This window comes from Argiope bruennichi, chromosome 10, assembly GCF_947563725.1.
Source record: "Argiope bruennichi chromosome 10, qqArgBrue1.1, whole genome shotgun sequence".
NCBI lineage: Eukaryota > Metazoa > Arthropoda > Arachnida > Araneae > Araneidae > Argiope > Argiope bruennichi.
The window spans coordinates 27,036,386-27,056,320 of record NC_079160.1 but is presented as its reverse complement, the minus strand read 5'-3'; the positions used below and the strand labels follow the sequence as shown (position 1 = coordinate 27,056,320).

Below are 19,935 nucleotides of genomic sequence, written 5' to 3'. Positions count from 1 at the left end.
TTCTCTGCTTGCACAGAAAATCATACTGAGGCCCGCGTGAATGTTAGAAGGGCTCTTAGAACATAGAACTCATCACTGATTAATTATTGAAGCACTTCGATTTTGGGACATTTACTTGCTCTCTATAATTCTGTTAATTAACATTTCCGAATTCTGTAATTTAGAAGGAGTAATTCAATGTTTATAGTATTTCGTTTGACACGATTTTATTTTTATCAATAATTGCTTTTATTAATTTTTCAATCCAGGAGAATCGGCCAACATCTATGTGCCTATGAAATTGTAAGACCTCGGATTCATCCCAAAAGAATGGCTCAGTCCTTTCTCTCAATAGTTTTAGTACTAACAGCGAATTTTAATAAAATGTCCCTAATTTTTTTTTCGAATTTTATAAGTAAATTATTTATTCAAAAAATATTAAATAGGTTTAATTGAGAAAGAAACGAACAAAATTAAATTGAATTTTTGTATATTTCGTTATTTCGTATTAAAGTTCCGGAATATTTCAGACTGAATATTCATCTAGGAATTGTTATAATTTTTACTTATACATAAAAAAATAATATGAAAATAATAAAAAGGTGAATTTAAAAAAAATGAATATAATTTCTAAATAATTCTTTTTTTAATATGCATTCACAATATGCATAATATGGTCACTAACATTTAACAAAAATAAATAAAGAAATAAAAAAATAAACTAACTGCAAACATTTATCTCTCTGACATTCAGCATAGTCAAGACTGTTCCGCATTTCTGAAAGCTTAACAGCATTTTTGGTTCATTTGTATGTAATTAAAATTAAAAAAAAAAAAAAAGTTTTGAGAGATTTATTGAATAACTTGGTAGTAATGTTGCTTTTTTCAAAATAGAAATTATGATTACTCCTATATAACCATGAATTGAAGAAAAATAGTTGCAAAATATATTGTTACACAAATGCTAATACAAATTAAAAAGCATTTTTTTAAAAGTTTTTATGAAAGCAATGGCCAACTTAGTTTTATAATTCAGATTTATGGTTGCTAAAGTTTACTTAACTTGGCATTGATCGCTTACTCACAAGAGCATATTTAACTTCAAATTCTACTGGACATGTAACATTTACTATTGTTCTTAAAACCGTATACTATTCCGCTTTTTGCGCAATGCATCTTTTTTAATTTTCAGTAATCTCAACAAAAAATGGGAACTTGAAAAACGAAAGTGTTTAAATTTCAACTAATACGAAAACTTTCTCAATCAGCATTGTTTATGAGCATTACAGATAATATACTTATCTAATATTAATTCATTTCACTGACATTGACCCTTATACATACAATAATTTGTTACATTAAGGAGTAACAAGATTTAAAAATGGATACACTTTCTAAAAATTACAACGCTATAACTTCCGAAAATATTAAAACACAAAATTGATTTTTGCATCAAGATAAAGCTAAAAAAATTATCTTTTTAAAGATACCAATGCTTTAATCTACAAATTAAGTTTCGATTTTTAACGTGTTTTTAAAGAAACATTTTAATTATATTTTTCAACAATGTACTTCGCACAAAATAAAAATAAAATTTAATCTGCATGAGCACGTCAATGGGAAAAAAATTAGCTGTTATCCACCTGTTGCCATCACATTGAAAGAAGTTCAAATTAAAAACATAAATCAAATATTATTGTAAATTAAATATATAAAAGTGTAAATTTCAGCTAGTGTCTGTATGAAGCGAACAAATTTGAAATATATTTTCTAAAAAGTAAATGGAGGAAAAGATTTCTATTTTTACAATATCTATATTATTAATTAAATCAAACAATTAAATTTAAGGTAAACAGGGTTTATATATCTATTGGATAGTCACTGTAATCAGCGCCCATCAGTCAATTTTAATCAGGGGCACGCATCTACTAACAAAATGGTCTAAATGAACTAAACAATTACAATTTATGTTACTGGAGTCAATAAAAGCTCCGATGAATTAAGAATTTTAAATTTTTTCATAGGTCCTTTCAATTACCCTTTGTAATCCGTTTACATGTTCATCCTTTTACATTAACCTTTGAATCTTATTTAAAAAATTGTTTTGAGACATGAATATATTTACACTTAGCACTTAGATCTCTCCTCTCAGGAATCATTCAAGGCAGTGCATCATTTTGGCGCTTTATTTAATTATTTTATTAAATTTTGAGTGATAAAAATATGTAGATTAATTTTCTGGGAAAATTCATATACATTAATTTTTCGGAGCAATGAACAAGGCTCTTATTAATAATAATAAGATAAATGATAAGATAAATGTATGTACAAGATCTCATAAATGAAAGATCAAATAAAATTTTTACAAAAATTATCGCCATTTCATTATTACCAATAAGCCCAACCGGAAATGCAGCTATTGAAAACTAAAAACCGTCACCCGCGCCAAGTTTTCTTGCCAAAGGTCCAAATCCCAGTAAACCTATGACAGCAACAGGGGTAGGGAATGATTTACCGAGCGCAAAAGTTCCGATTCCTCATTAACATCACACTTTTACCGTTTCATAATTATTTTCTTTCTGCGATTCATAAATTTTAAAATTTTATTAGTTGATTGCTACATCGCTTATACTATATACAGTTTATCTTAGTTGGTATTAATTTATAATTGATTGATTCAGTTCATATTAATGTGCTCTTAAATTAAACCATATGACTGGCGCAGTATGGCCTCACATGGCTCTTGTGCCAATAAACCATACCTACCTATACTTACCCCAGTAATCAATTCAAGAATTAGAAAACTGAAAATGATTAATATCATGCATAAAACAGCTTTTAGACTTTATTTTAAGGTGAACACAAAAAAGTTACAGATTTTATATATACAACAGTGATTACTTTTGAAGACAAAAGTCATGTTGAATTGACAGTTATTAAATAGGATGTCTCTAAAAGGGGATGGGGAATTTTACCACAGTAGGAATGTTTACCACAAAGAACCAAAATGAAACAAATCAATTTTGAAGTCTCATATAGGAGTCTACTGCAGGCGGTAACTGTAGCTCGCTGATTTTAGTTGAAAACTGCATGTTGTTATTGTTGTTGTTGCTCAGAATATTCCGAATTGTTGTTCGACAATAATGTTTCAGCCGCCGAGGTTGGTAGTCTTCAGTAACATCTTCTCCCGTGATCTGTTTCGTGAAATTTGTGATGTCTTCAATTAATTTTGGGCTTGGTACTCCAGGTAATACAGAAGTCAATTCAGGGAAAGTGATGAAGGGATCAGGAATCGATCTCCACAACATTTGCAGAGCAGTTAATCCATCCGAGGGTGGAAGGGCGAAAACGAGGGCGATCTCTAAGATCAGAAGATGCCTTTCTTCGGTCATCAGTCCATTTTCGACGGGGAAATTTATTGCTCCACCACATATGCGCAAACTGGAAAGAAAATTTTAAAAAATTAAGTACAAATAGAATAAGATTGAATTTTTAATCAATTATTCACAAATTTCCCAATGCTTCACTGTTTTACAGGTTCTTGATAACAATACAATATTTTACCATTATCAGGTTTTAATTACCATTTGATCATATTAAATTTAATTTTTTTATATCGTACACGAAGTGGCATCCAAAACCGAGTCTGAAAAAGTGATATCAAGATATGGAAAATAAATAAAAGAAGAAAATTCAATTTAGTTAATTTATATTGTCAACACATAAACAGCGTGAGTTTCATAGAGTAATATTTTTTATATCATCTGTAAAACGAAAATATCGAGCATTCCGTTTCCAGCGTAATTTAAGCCTTCCATTTCAAGAAATTTCTCAGTTCTCAGCTCTAACTAGGGAACCACACGAATAATGTAATAATGAAAAAAATTTAAATAGCAATCGAAAGAGCACAGTCAGACATTTTTTTTGACGCAAAAATCACATGCCTTCGTCTCCCTAATATCGAGATATAGGGTCTTAAAATCTGGCAATATTTTAAGAAAAGTCGCCAGTTTTGGAGAGAAATGGAAGGTTTTGAAACAGTGATCAGAATGTGGATATCCTGAGTATTAAAGAAGCTACAACGACTGTTCTAGAATATTCCATGCTTGGCTGTGTAAAAAAGTCGCCAACACTATATAAGACAAATGAGACCAAAACTTTAAGATTAGATCAGAGTTTAGTTTGTCAAACAGTAGTAGCTTCCTTTTTATAAGTTAAATGTTCTTTATGTAAATTACCGGTACCACGCGACTTTATTGTTTGCATGTGGCAAGTTATCAATGTCATTCCCATTTTAGATTCAGTATAAAGCGATGCCACAAAATCCGAAATAACTAGCTAACTCAGTACAAAGCGTGTTTATAGTGAAAGATATTTTATGTTAGTTCTCTACTTGTGTGTTCTAAAGCAATGAGTCACTATCAAGCTTTAGGATTGGAAAGTAGAGAGTTTTATCCAGAAGAATAACAGCTTTACAATGAAATTAAATGTAACTTTTATATTCTAGAATTTTACTGAATTTTAAGTATATTTTATTTAAATAATCTCTATATATAAAACGCTAACGCACATGGTACAGAAATCGAGCTTATTTCTAATTAACCAATGGCAACAGTTAAATATAAACAAAACATCATACGAATTTCACTATTCATTCATTACTGAATCAAATGCTTCACTCAGCGAGATAATGGAGCTGCAAAATATTATTCGAAGTATTCTGGAGATATTCCGCCATACCACCAAAGAAGGCATTCCATCTGAGGAAAGAAGATATTAGAAAAATAAAAAAAATAGACTTCAAACAAAAAGTTTAATGAAGTGCAAATATAGGCTTAACCTTTTCAAGATTATCTTAGTAAGACCTACGATTAAAAGTGGGTTTACAATCGGCCAGCTACAAATCATCCAGTAGTGGCATGACCACGCATGCGCAGAAACTATACAGTAGTAAATACTTGTCCCGTCGGGACAAGAACTTTCTATTGTCCACTCTCTCAGTGCATGCGCAATCTTCGTTCTGCGCATGCGTGATTTAATGGAATCTAATAACTGGTGGGAGTGTAAACCCACCTTGACCCTTTAAAGGGCCATTTTTTTGTAGTCATATTATGGTAAAATATTTTTAGTCTTGAAATTAGAATAAGAAAAGGGATTCATTTAGCTTATTAGATAAATTTTGATTAATTAATAATTAAGTAACAAATCAAGACGCATCATTTTGTCTGAGATAAAGAACTGAAGCATCTACGTTTCTGACTTTCTAAAAAAATTTGTCAGAACTTATGCCAACCTACATAATTTCATACAAAGATTGATAAATTGGGTGGGAAGCATACTTCCCACGACCCTAGAAAGGGTTAATGTGCGGTTTCTTGTCAAGCTTGTCAAAATCACACCAATCGTCTCAAAACTCTCCAAGTCTGCAGTACTAGATGTATACTAAAAATGCTAATAGTTTTAAAAACTGCAATAAAAATTATCACGTTATATTTGGTGAGAAAGAGCAATAATTTTTTTAAATTTTGGAGCCATATATTAATCTTCATTCTATGTTATTCTATCGTTATGGCTTGCTTATGGAAATTTATACTCATATCTTCCGAAACAATTATCTTATAAAAAAAAGCTTTATGTATTGTTTTAAGATACAATAAGAGGCCTTTTTAAAGATATAAATTTCACTTTTGTACAATTTTCCTTTTAACTTCAATATTATTTTTAATTCAACTTGCTACACTATCTAAAATTATGTTTTTAAATGCTATAACGGAATTCAAATTCTCCATCGCAACAATCAAGCATTTGCTTTTGCCGATCATTAAATCCACGGTAGGATTTTTATTTCTTAACATATACACTTTGTAAACTGTTTTAATTGAATTCATGTGTTTTAGTAGCATCAAATTATAAGGTGAAATGTTTTTTAAGAAATGCATCCTATATTAAAAATTTAACAATCTAAAGAGTCGGTAATCTAGGTGAACAAACTGATCGCCAAAGGCGGCTAGTTCAGTTTAATTGTTACAGATATAATTCATTAATATTAAGTATTTCTTAACAATGTAGGTGAATTAATATGAATAAGAATAAAATGCAGGCTAATATGAGCTCATATTTAAAATAAAAAGGATAGTCTTTGATGTTGAAGTAAAATGGTCATGAATCATGTTATCAATTCTTCTTATCAGATGAAAATTATTATCAATGCTTGAAGTTTTATCATCTGCACACTTTTAACAAAAATCTTTAGTTTTTAATATAAAATTGAAAAAAAGTTTAAAAAGAAAACGGATAGTAAATGTCAGTAATATGCGCTACAAAATTATCCATGATGGAAAATATATTTCTATTATTTAAATATTTTTTTATTAATGAATGTATTTTAATGTAATGAGTGTAACCCACCGCTCAGGACTATTGAATTCGATGATTGCGTCTGGAAGCGTTGATTTTAAAGTACAGGAAGATTTTTACATTGATGAATTTGGAGATTTTGGTGATATATCAAACGATGGCTTGGTTTTAGTTATATTAATTTCCCGTTTGAAGCAACACTAGGGCTATTTTGGGACGGACCTCGTCATTCTGAACCGCGGTCAGATGATCAGGATGACACCTGAGCTGGCACCCCCCTCTCCACACCACACCACACCAGCGGGAGGACGTTTGATCACGACGGATTTAGCATGCAATAGACCCCCTTAAACGATGGTTCTTTGGTGGAATCGGGTCTCGAATCTGAAACCCTCCTGTTCCGAAGTTGAGACCTTACCACCAGGCCACCGTGATCCTATATCAAACGATGGAGATGAGGTTTTAGAAGACAGCGAAGAGGGGCGAGGGCAAATAATTTATACTTCGAAAATCATGTTTCACTGTACTTTTTCGATTGCTATTTATTTAGATTTTTTTTTAAATCATTACACTAAGGTATGGTTTCCTGGTAAGCAGTTTGGTTTGTTTCTTGAAAATTTATATCAAATTATTTATCCATTTGTATCAAAGTACTCAAATCACTTAATGATCAAAATATATTTTTAAACTTTAAAAATATACTTTATTTATTAAGTGGATTAAAAACCGAGCCATTACGGACCAAATACTTTGACATAAGAGGGTTAGGAAATAAACCACCATGCTTGAAAGAATGAAGAATTTACGGTGAACTCCAAAAAAATTGAACATTTTTTTTCAAATCGGGTAATAAAACTGCTTGCGCTAACAGAAATCAAAAAGTGATTAATTTTTTTATAAGCCTTTGATATATGGGAACACAGAGGAGGATGCCGAATCAAGAAATTACATGATCATAAAAATAAAAATGTGTTAATAATGAACAATACAACAAGGTATTGAAACATTCAGAAAATAAAAAGTGCGATTGAAAAAAGACAAGACATACATACGCCTCCTTAGTTAAAAAACCCGATTTTAAAGGAAATAAAAATGTGAAAGTTTAATAAAAATCGCCAGAATGATGAAATCTCAACAACAATTGATCGTAATAATCCAAAGGAGCTTATAAATAACCCAGAACTTCTCAGTTTTTGGAAGAAAAACAGCTAGGGATTGCAATACCGGTATACCGGGATACCGAATACCGGTATTTTGAGCTATTTGTACGATTTTGTAATACCGGTATTCACAAGTTTAAATACCGGTTTTTCGGTATTTACTAGAAATTTTTAAAATTGTCTCCACTAAATGTTCAGGAATCGCCAACATAGCAAAATAGTATACGTTTTTGCTTTTATATCTCCCTAATGGACGAAATTAATGGCTTAATTAATTGCTTAAATCTAAATTAGCGAAACATGGATTATCCCTGAAAGAAAATATTGTATCCATAACGACTGATGGAGCAACAGTTATGAACAAAGTTAGAAAGTAGATTGGTGCAAATCAGCAATTGTGTTATGCTGATGGAATTCAATTAGGAGTAATAGATATCAAAAAATAAAGAACAGAAGAATCCAAATACTGTGGATATAGAAACTTCGGATTCCAACTTTGAAGAGAGTAAGAGTGAGAGTGAGTGATATTGACAATGAAAATAATGACAATCTCGTTGCTGAAGAAGGTATTTCTAATGAGGATGAAATATTAACTCATCACGAATTGCCTCCTATAGTTTATAAAGTTCAAAAAATTGTTAAGATATTTAAACGTTCCCGTATAAAAAATGACATATTGTTAAAATATATACTAACTGAAAATAAAACAGAATATATGTTAATAATAGATTCTAAGACAAGTTGGAACAGTTTACTCCTAATGATGGAACGATTTTTGAAATTTAGAAATACAATCCAAAAAGCAATAATCGACTTAAACCTGTAAATTAATTTTTCAGATAGTGAATTCGACTTAATAGCCAGAACTGCATCAGCTCTACTTCCAATAAAACTGACTGTTGAGGCATTGTGTCAGAGAGATTCTAATTTATTAACAGCTAATGCAACAATAAATTTCATGTTGCAATCACTGAAAGAACAGCACACATCACTATCTGAAGAATTATATATTACATTGAAAAATCACACAGTTGAAAGGCATACCGAAATAGAAAATGTCTTATGGTATTTACTTAATTATAATGATTTTAAAAATGAAAATGAAAAAGAAGAAAAGAAAATAACCAATTCAAATCTGATTAAGTTTATAGTAAATTTTCTTAAATGTTTTTACCCACAAACCTATACACATTCAGAAGAATACGGTTAACTTATCGAAGATTATGATGACATCAATGTCGATAGTGAAAATGAATTGTCTCGAACAAAAATTAGAATTAGCGATAGATAAAAAAAAAAATTTCAAAGAACCAAACTACAGTACAGAAATCAGCTATATCAAAAACCACCCGACGAGAAATCGATTTAGTTGAAGATGAGGGATATATAGGTAAATACTTGGAAAAAGTATATCGCGCATTGCTAACAGTACCACCAACTAGCGTAGATGCCGAAAGAGCGTTTTTGACAGCTGGTAATTTTTGCACAAAATTACTTTTCAGGCTTAATGATAGTACAAATGATGCATTATGTTTTTTTATTATCAAATTTCAAAAAATTTTAATAGTACCACAGACTGAATAGTGATATTTACACTTTTTTTATGATTTAAATAAATAAGATGTTCCCTTACTTTTTTGCGACTCTTTATATACTGTTATATTTTATAAGTTACAAATTATTTTTTGTAACATTTACACTCTCTAATGAAACTGGCAAATAAAACAAAGAAACACCTGTGTTTTCTTTATTTTTCTAAAATTTCTAATACCGGTATCAAGATCTGAAAAATACCGAATACCGGTATTGAAATTTTGGTCCGGTATTGCAATCCCTAAAAACAGCCTAACATCAGAACTGTTTTGAAACAAATAGAAAATACTGTAAAAATTATAAAACCTATTTTGATGTACATTAAAAACTACAAACTGAGTGAGGTAGGACAGCTTTATACAATATTGCAATGACATTATATTATTCTATATTCAACAACATTATAAAATATTGCGAATATTGTTTAATATTATATAATATATGTGTGTTATTAGGGTAGGGGTTGGCAACTGATTGAAAAGGAAGAGCCAAAAGCAACAATTTGCAAAATTTTCCAATTTTTAAAAAGCCTCTAAAAAATTTCCGCAAATCTTTGGTTTTCAAATCTAGCAACTGCATTTGAAGCGATCCAGCATCAATTCTAAATGGCTCAATGTTGACCTCATTTGTATTTGTGTTGAGATGATTTACTATGAAATCGGAAATGTTTTTTAAAGCTATGCTGAAGTAGGCTCGGATGCCCTTTCCTTGCAGTTTTAGATTTAGTTCATTTAGTTTCATTGTGGTATCTACCATGAAGTTGAATTTTGTGTAGCCATTTGTCTTCTTCCAATTCGAGATGTTCAATGTTTTTTTCATTGAGGAATGTTTTTACCTCTGGAAAGCCATTGCACTTTATTGTGCAGAAGTACGTTAGAAAACTGGCTATGTATTTCTTCAAGGTAATCTTTAAACTGGCGATGGTAGAATGCTTTTGCCAAGATGCTGTTAATAATTTTAATTACCAAATTCGTGACCTCAACTATTTTGGCCGGAAATGTTTGGGCACAAAGCGCTCCTTGATGAATTATGCAGTGAAACGTTAGAATTTCGTGGTTTATTTTTTTTCTCTGAAGAATTGATGTTACTCCTCTACGTATTCCTATCATACTTCTGCTCCATCAATTGCTATAGAAACGATTTTATTTATATCGATTCCATTGTCTTCCAGGCATTTGCTATACCTTCTCCACAAGTTGCCCTGAGTACAGTAGCAATCCTAGCAATTCTTCTTTTGGACCTTCAGACGACATATACCCGACGAAAAGGGTAACTTGCCGTGTCTTTTATGCCCCAAGACTCATATATAGCAAGTGATTAGACAGAATTGCTTATGTGTTACATTTGAAGATTGGATTAGGGTTAGAGATTAGGTACTTAATAATTTTATTTTTTAAGGGGTTTGATAATAAATTATTAATATTTCGTATGGAACTGGAGAGCCGCAACATTACAGCAAAAGAGCCGCAGGTTGCCGACTCCTGTACTAGGGGAATACAATGTTGAATTCTTCTTTCCCCAGTACTTGTATTTTTTACGAAAGTGTTCAATCGGCAAGCATGTTATTGGATTACTTCAAATTTAATCACCTTCCTTTCAGAACTATACTTCAAATTTTAAGAAAAGTTAATAATAAAAAATATAGCCTTCTACATCAAATAAAATTAATATTCTTCTGAAAATGCTAAAAATTAAATTGAAATTTTGTCTTTCCCCTAACATTGCAGGGTTCTTAGACAATGGCTAGTTTGGATAATTTGGCCCTGTTAAAAGATACAGAGATAAATTTCCAGGATTAAATACCTCCAAGGAAAGCAAGTGAGCTAAAATACATTAACAGGGGAAATTCTGAAGGGATCTTTAAGCAATGATGGAGTTCCCTTTTATCTTATAAATAAGCAAGTCGAATTTCAAAACTACACATTTTTTTAAAAATTTAATCATTAATTTAGTAACAAATATTGCAACAAAGTGAGATAATAAAATATCTGATTGTGAGCTCAAAAGAAAAAGAAAAAAAAAAGGCTGGTTTTATTATTATTATATTACATACAAAAAAGTTTAAATTGAATTGAAACACAATGTTGAGCAAAATGGTAAAACAATTACAAATCTTCTCAAAAACATTTCAAATACTATTAAACTAGTCATACTGACTTGCAAACTTTGAAAGAATGCATTATAAAAAGTGCAAAAATATTTTCCTAAATTTAATTGATTTTTGATTTTAATGTGAACAAATTTGAATATATGGCTTTCTTTTATAAAGCAAAACGAAAAGAAAAAAAAAAAAAGGGCCATTTTTATAATATTTTTACAGTATTTACAGTCCCCTACTTAAGCTATTTGATAACCCAGTCCTACATATGAAGAAATTATGTTTTTGGTTACAATTTATTAACGAGATGGTATAAAATATTAATTAATTACTTTATTCATTACTTTTAATAGAATAAATTTAGTTTAATAACAATTACAAAAATTTTACTATTAAAAACTATGACAAAAACCACTTATCAGAAAGAGTTCCCCTCCTTCCCTCGAGTTCAGACATTACAAATAGTACCTTTAAGGGCAGGAATTTATAATCACTACATTTTAAGCAAAACATTCCAATTTTAGTTCCTTAATTTATTTGGGATAATGAATTCCAAACTATGCTTGCTTTATTTCAACCTCTGGTGAATACCTTGTAACAAAACATCATGCAACAGCTCATCAAAACATCTTAAGCTCCATATTCCCAAAGCAAAGTAAGACTTGCATATCAGTTAATGAGTTATTTATTAGAAATCCCACTCCTAAGTGAAAGGGACCTCAAAAAATTATCCAAATAAGCAAGTATTACATATGTTAAATGTACAACTTAAATGAATTTATAAATGCCTGACTGGCATTCCAAGAATGACTATTCCAAATTGCATTGAGTGATGAAAATGCTACTTTATTTTACATTTGAAGCATTAGATAGCCAATCTTCCAATTCATGCTGAATCAAACCTGACTATTTTTCACATTTACTCACAGTTTCAGAGTGCAATAAATTGAATTTAACAGAAAATAGTATAACAATATTCTTGACAACTGGATACAAATATGTACTTCATAATTAAACTCAATTACTTCATTTATTTTTCATTTCAAAAGACTTAAGTGCAGGGGCAGATTAAACTCTTTAAGGATTTTTAAGGCATGCATGTTTTGGAGCCCATTTCCCTTTTGTAATCTCCAAAACTAGATGTTTCTTTATTGAATTTAATTTCATTTCTCTATAAGCAGTTTATAAAGTATGAAATTTTGACAAACTGAAATAGCAAAATATTAAACTTAGAATTGGTTATAAGAGAGATGGTCTCAATATATTATGTGTAAAAAATAGTGCAAAATAAATTAAAAAATTTTATACAGAACAATAAAAATAAATAAAATTTTCTAACTCAATCAAAATATTATTTAATTATGCATTCAAACTTATTTTAAACCATACAGCAACATTTATTTTAGAATAAAAAAATAGCAGAATGCAAAATTAAAAAAAAGTAATTAATTATAAATGCTGTAAGAATAACGTTCCAAAATTTAAACAGTACTTCATTTAATTTGAATAATTTCAAATACATGACCTTTGCAACTTTAATAAAAGTACAAAATTAAACTACTCTGAAAATAAAAAAAAAATTAAAAAAATTGGAGTCTCAAGACCTTTTTTAAAATTATAGAACTTCAAGAAAAATTTACTTTACTCACTCATAATCAAGTCTTTCTTAAAAATTTTTTCTTAGAAAAAAATTACCTTATTTGACTGACCATTGGTAATAATTGACATAATTCATTGATAATAATTGACATTCAATATTCCAACAAATTTGACCATTTTAAACATATTAAATCAAAATTGAAGTTTAAATTCAGAAGCATATCTAATGGAATAATTATAAGGCTCAATTTGTCAATTTCAAAGCAAGCGGATTTCAAGATCAACTAGTTCACCTCAATAAATAGATCAACTAGTAACTCGAATAAATTCACTAAGCAATAATATCAAAAGTACTTACCTGGGTCCACCATTTTTAATTCTGTTATAAACTACCTCACAAAATCTAGGAGCACTGTAATATTGAAAGAGAGCTTCTGTCTTCACAAACATACAATAGCAAATGGAACTATGTATTGGATCTTGGTGAACAGGCAGTGTCCACAAGTCATATCCAGCACGATGTGCATGATATAAAATACGTTCAAAAATATGTATCGAAAGATGAAAAAAGTCTTCTACACTGAAGTTCATAGATGTAAGAAAATCCTTAATGATATTTGAATCTGAACATTGGAAACATAAATAAGCTAAACCTTTGACACGGATGCATTCATTTGAAAGGAAATTCATGCGCTCCAACAGTTTAGAAACAGTGTGAATGAATTTTACTTTGTCTTCGGTTTCTTCAAGAACTTCTGCTATGATTCTATTTAAACAAAGATCATGTATATTGTCTTTATAATCAATCATATTTAGGAGAATTTTTTCTGAAGAACAAGATCTAATTTTCTGATGATGCACAGGACTTCTAAGGCTTGTTTCAAGTTCTTTGGACACATCTAAATGGAAATCATAAAGCACAGAACGATTAATACAAAATCGTTTTTTGCAATCTTCCTCTGTATGGATAGCATTTTTCTCACTTACTCTTAAGTTTAATAAGTGTGCAAGCTTAAGCCTTTTTATCGATCTTTTGGATTTTGTAAATTCACAAAGGCTAAGATCAAGATATGAAAGAGATTTCTGAACGATAAAGCTGTATTTAACCATACTTTTTGCACGAAATATATATTTAATAGGAGGCACTTCATCCATAATGGAATGAAATCTGTAACTAAGTTTTCTTTTCATGGCTCTCCTTGAAACTCCCGGAGGTAATAGTGATAGTATCATGTTAAATCAACGGCAATTAAGATTTATTAGAAAAGTTTTATATTGAACACAAATAGTAAAATTACAGGCCACGAAACACGAGAACACTAAAGCATGTCAGACTCGTACCGATTGTGGAACAAACGAACTTCTTTATTTATTGTCATATCCATGCAAACTATTTGCACTTGGAATGAACGAGTTAGAAACCACTGCAAATAGGATTTATATTACACCAATGATGTTAATTCAAAAGGACTACGCATCCACAGAAACTACAGAATTTTCGTCCCTTCAAGATAAGCATTTGTTATTATCCACTGTTTCAGTACAAACCTAACACCAGTGAACGTTTTCACTGGGTGAATAGAATAGACTGGGGGAGAATAGTTTTATTCATTTCTCGATTGCGGAATACTGGTTCAGGGTCCAGCTGCGGTTCCGTAGTCGTAGAACCGTTCTGGGTTTCGGATTGGAAACTTAAATGGACATATTTCTTACAACAAAATATGGTCTTTTAAAATAAATTTACGGTTCAAAAGAAATCTAATGTATATAGGCATAGCTAGTGAATTGATTCGAAAAAAAAAAAAGTATGTCAGCAATTGTAAAATCAGTGTTTATGTTTTTAAAAATTCCTTTTCTTCCTTCTTTTGCATATTTTAAAAATAATTCTTCTGTTTTTAGGTGTCATTATTATTAGATTTGTGGATTTTCAACAGTCTGCAGCATCCCGAGAAAAATTTTGAAAAAATCTAATCCCTTCGATTGGGAAATAAGCCGGAGTAATAAATAAATTAAAAATCCAATATCGGATAGAGAAGTTAAGTAAGCAAGTTCTTCCTCTTCCTTTTACCTTACTTTGGTGTTGTTTCAACTAAATAAATACATAATCTAAATTAATCTAAATTATTATTTATTAAATTAAAATAGTTCTGGACCTCAAGTTGAAAAAAAAATACATGGATGAACAATAATTGTTGGTTATATTAAACCAGTTTTGAAGAGGAAAATAATAACAATTGGAAAGACACTTTTTCAAACGTATTCGTTCAAAATTTAAATGTATATTAATGTGATAAGCAATAGTTTGTTTAAGACCTATATTTCTTGAAGAAATTTTTTTCTATTATTTTTTTATAGAATAAAATAATGTAAAAATGTATTCATTTTATATTAACTCAAATTTGATAGCATATTTTGATTTCAGAACTTTTTTACTATTTCTACTAAGGACCATGAATAATTAATATTGCCTTTTTAGGTAAATTGATTACTTTTCTCTTGAATTCATCTTTCAATAGTTAAAAGAATTAATGCATATTTGAAATTAGACATTTATTGCAGAATTTTTTCGATACAAATATCCGTTTGAAAATACTGATTTTAATTTTAAATCCAATGAATGAATATGAGTGGCGGAAAGAGAAAGACAAATTCCTGTGAACATAGAAAAGCAAAGAAGTATCACCATGCCGTAAAATAATGCATTTCTGTGCATATACCGTTCATTACAGGATTAGTTTAGTTTAGTTATATTAACGTCCCGTTTTAAAGCAATGTTTGGACTATTTTAAAATGGACCTCGTAATTTTGAACTGTGGATGGAGATAACGAGGATGACTCCTGAGCTGGGACCCCCTTCACCAAACTTCCACACCATACCAGGGGGAGCACGTTTGGCCTCGACGGATGTAACGTGCACCAGACCCGCTTACACGACATTCTTTGGTATAATCGGGCCTCGAACCTGAAGCCCTTGGTTGCGCAACCGAGACCTTACCACCGCGACCCCACTTTCATTACAGGTTCGCTAGAAAAGCACCTTTCGACAATTGTACTTCGTCAAGGGATGATATACATACAGATGATCAGTTAGTATGCCGCCTAATTCTACTATAATGTGTGTTTGCCTTATTATAAATCGTAATCATTCCTTCCTTTCTTCTCACCCCCTTTTTTATGAAATAAGTCCCTCATGCCAATTCACAAAAGTGTAGAGGGTTTTCGAATCCGAAAATAAAGAGTAAAACGGTTCAAGAGCCGTGCGATGACTAACAGTTGCTGGGTAAAACATTTTGTATTGCGACCAAGAAACAAAATAGTAACGAAACGGAAATTGACATCATTTTAAAATGTTGGTAAATAATTTCATTTTTACTTCACTGAATAACTCACTGAAAGAATTCAGAAGTATGATATAAAATCGAAATTAAGAAAATATGCCAAAAAATACATTTCATTCGTTATTATAAAAAAATCATCTTTAGCTGGCATAGAAAATACAATTACGTACATCAAATATATATCTGTTACAAATTAAATTGGGTCGCTAGTTGTAGGCATATGTTTTTGGTGTTTATTATATTTGTTTTACTAACTAAACAATTATTTTTTATTACCTACATTTTTCTGTAAAAAAATTAATTATGATAAATTTCGTTGGACATTTTTTTTGTATTGTTGAATTTAGTTTCATGCAACTTCATCAAAATCCTTTCCTACCAAACAACTTAGTATTATTATTTAAATAATTATCCAGGTTTAAAAAATGCGATACAATCTGGTCTTTAAGTTAAAATGAAATTAATTTTTTGATAATAATGTATATTTAAATTAACCAATATCACATTTATTTAGTAGTTTTAATTTCATTATATATAATTTTTGTTAATTATTTATATTTCAGTGAACCGTCTCTTTTAATCAAGCCTTATTTTGGAATTGTTTAATATTCCTTTTTTTTTAAATGATTGACTTCCTTTGGGAGTAGGCCACTGTAAATTTTTTGATTAGCTAATATTAAGATTGAATTTAATTATTACATTAATTAATCACAATAAAAACAGATAAAAAGAAATGTATGGTTCACCTTAATCATTGAAAATTAAATTATTTCATTGATTTAATTTTATTCAGTATTAATTATCAAGAATATAATGGTTTAAATCTTTTTCTATTTTTTTTGAACTTTTGTTCTCTTTCTTTCTCATATATATATTTTTCTTACAGAGATGTTATAAAAATGTTTATGAAATAAGATAAAAGGATTTACTTTTCTTTGTTTTTACAGGTACTTTTGTTTTATCTTTTTTATATTTTTCTAATCTATTGTTACTATTTAAATGTTAGCTGCAATTTATCCTTTAAAAATATAATATTTTTGATGCATTTTAAATAAATTACATTCATTATTTATATTCAAACTTTTAATATAAAAGTACTTCTGATTTTTATGGCATTATGGCAACTGCATAAAATAACATATTAAATACATTTTCATAAAAATTTTAATCATATATTAAAATAGTTATGTATAAAATAATCATTTATTAAAATAACAATTATAATAATTATTTTATACTGTAATGATACAAAATATATTGATGCTATTCAAGGGAAGGAGTTTTTTTTTAACTAATTAAAAATTATTATATGATTATGAATTCCTTTCTAGTTATTAAATAGGCACATCATGCTTTGTGACACACATCATGCCATTTTCTTTTAACTTATAAAACTTGCTGGTTCTACTTAAGAATTGATAGCAAGATAAAATATATATTTATTGCATATAGTGTGTATTGTATTTAGAAATTATTATTATAATTTTTTTTATTTTAATAAATTATCTGTATTAAAAATATGAGTATTCCTTTATATTTAAAAATGGCATTGATTTTAAATGATACTTTAAAAATTGAAGTCAAAATTCCAATATAGTGTAACTTGTAATGAATCGAGAGAGAAATTCAATTATACAATGAAAGCAGTTTAGAAAATTTGCAGAGGTATAGCAGTAGGATGAGCAAGGGAGAAAAATATGTCATGGTTGCTATTCTGGGGAGGCTGCATGAAGTTAAAATAGTTTTTGTGTGTTTCTTGTTTTAAAGTCTCGGATAACGTGAGGAATACCAAAACAAATTTTATGCTCCAGCTCCCATTTTTCTTTGCTTTAATGGGATTAAATGTAAATTTTAATGAAAAATGTTAATGATATTTATGAATATAAAATCTTTTTTTAAAAATATTACTATGCTTTAAAAGAATACTTTTATCTATTTGTATATTTTTTCAACTAGTTAAGGACTTTTTTTCCTAAGAATTTTTAATGCCAGATCTATATGTATTTTAGAAATACACTGCAGTATAGTAACTTTTTCACTTTTTTTTTTTAATTTCATTATTCTGATGAATTCAAAATGGTTAGTGAGAAGTAGGGTATTTAATTGAAAGACAAAGAGTCAGATTTTATATTGATCTATTTTAAAAGCTAAATCAGTTATATTGACATATTAGAAATAAAATGCCTGATAAAATATATGTAAGATATGTGTAGTTGGTGTGAAAATTTATTCCATATGTCTTAGTGTATTGTGTGTGTGTATATATATATATATATATATATATATAATTGTTAAGAAAGAAAGTGTGATCTAAAATTTTATTCTGACAAGATTCATTTGTATTTAGTTTTTGTTATATTACCAGATAATTTTTAAATGCACACACACATATTTATATACATCAAAATGAAGTATGTTTTGATGATTTTTATTATGAATAATGCATGCAACTACAAATATTTCATTTTGAATTGTTTGAGATTAATATTATATGATGTGTGAGATCAGCAGAATAGGCAGCAGTTTTCGCTTGTTACCGAAAGAAATCCATTACTAAATAGAAGAAATTGTGTTTGACACAGAAGCTTGCTAGAGTTGTGGTGATAAAACTCAAGTATATGTAAATTTAATCATTGCTGAAGCTAAGAAATGACCCAGTTTTTTAAAAGGTTAAGAAGAAATATAAAAAGTAATCTGACTGCAAACAATTTCAACTAAGAGGTTTCTGCACTGAAGTGGCGTCTTCATTTTGTTCAAATTATATCTCTTCAACAATAGAAATCAGTACAATAGGCATCTTTCAGAAACCATATAGGTTATGTAATATTAGATTTTGACATCTTTAAAGTCCTTTAAACAACATGAATTCTTTTCATTTCATTTTTTGGTGGAGGTAACTCATAGCCTCACTTAATCTTATATAACTTAAACTTTTATATAATTAAAATGTCACTTTATTTAAATTATCACTGAAGCTAAAAGACCCAAAGAATCTCTAAAGAAAACATTGTACTCTCTTTTGAAGATTTAAAAAGAGGAAAAACTAATGAGAAAGGAAATACATAAATAAATATAAAGGTTAGAAATGAATTAATTAGAGAGAAGCACCCTTACCGAAATAGATTGACATTACAAAGTAGAGAAATAGTTATGGGATTAGTGATTTATTAATATATGACAATGAATGAACAACTGGGCATTATTATTTAATGGACTAATTGGGTATAGTCCAAGAGTTTCATTGATGAAAAGATGCCAAAAAAGTTATTAAAATGATTTTGTTTTAATTTTTGACACGAATATATTTTGATCTATAGGACTATCTAATTTAAATTATTTAATCAAGTATGATGTATTAGAAAATATAAATAAAATAAAAATTATTAATGAATTCACTAAAAATAAATTCTATAAAAATCTATAAATTAAAATGAGTTTATTTATTTTATACAGAATGTTTATATTTATCTGACCATTTTTATGTTAATTTATATATTATCTATATACATAAAATTTTTAAAGCATTTTTTTACATTACTTATTATTTTTAAGTATTTTATGATATTAATTTAAATTGCATTATTGTACTTTTAAATTAATAAAAATGTAGAAATGAATGAAAATATCTTATGTAAAGTAATTCTTAAAATTAATTAGACATACAATATGAAGGAAGAAATAAAAATTGCTCTGCAAAATATATTTTGAAAAAAATTGCATAATTGTATGGTATCTCACTCACATTGAATCTTTTCATCAATAACATTTTATTGCTCATAACTAGCTATAATATTCAAGATGAGTTTGTATA

General features: G+C 28.9%; 2 protein-coding genes across 9 annotated transcripts in view; one reads left to right on the top strand and one right to left on the bottom strand.

The window, feature by feature from the left end:
• Nucleotides 1-2,806: 2,806 nt before the first annotated feature.
• Nucleotides 2,807-14,388, bottom strand: LOC129988563 (uncharacterized). Of its 2 annotated transcripts, XM_056096816.1 has the most exons (3): nucleotides 13,145-14,388; nucleotides 4,642-4,739; nucleotides 2,807-3,420 (listed from the first exon to the last, which is right to left on the bottom strand). In XM_056096816.1, exons 1-3 carry the CDS (start codon nucleotides 13,155-13,157, stop codon nucleotides 3,265-3,267), a joined length of 267 nt encoding a protein of 88 aa, XP_055952791.1. In that variant the 5' UTR covers nucleotides 13,158-14,388; the 3' UTR covers nucleotides 2,807-3,264. The 2 variants fall into 2 exon arrangements, with proteins under 2 accessions (XP_055952791.1, XP_055952790.1); XM_056096815.1 differs by lacking the exon at nucleotides 4,642-4,739.
• Nucleotides 14,389-16,068: 1,680 nt separating this feature from the next.
• LOC129987892 (zinc finger protein 728-like) overlaps nucleotides 16,069-19,935 on the top strand; it is a 39,377-nt gene continuing 35,510 nt past the window's right edge. Inside the window, exons 1-2 of one of the 7 annotated variants that reach the window (XM_056095873.1) lie at nucleotides 16,069-16,135; nucleotides 17,011-17,071. The gene's annotated coding sequence lies outside the window, so the exon portion shown is untranslated. Of the gene's footprint in view, nucleotides 16,140-17,010; nucleotides 17,072-19,935 lie in introns of all 7 variants that reach the window. The other 6 variants (XM_056095877.1, XM_056095876.1, XM_056095878.1 and 3 more) reach the window with 6 other exon arrangements.

Bases quoted from the DNA above. Each gene is read 5' to 3' on its own strand.
- LOC129988563 (XM_056096815.1), bottom strand. From the start codon at position 14,019: ATGATACTATCACTATTACCTCCGGGAGTTTCAAGGAGAGCCATGAAA. The intron at 3,421-13,144 runs GTAAGTACTTTT...TTTTCTTTCCAG, and splicing joins ATTAAAAATGGTGGACCCAG to TTTGCGCATATGTGGTGGAG.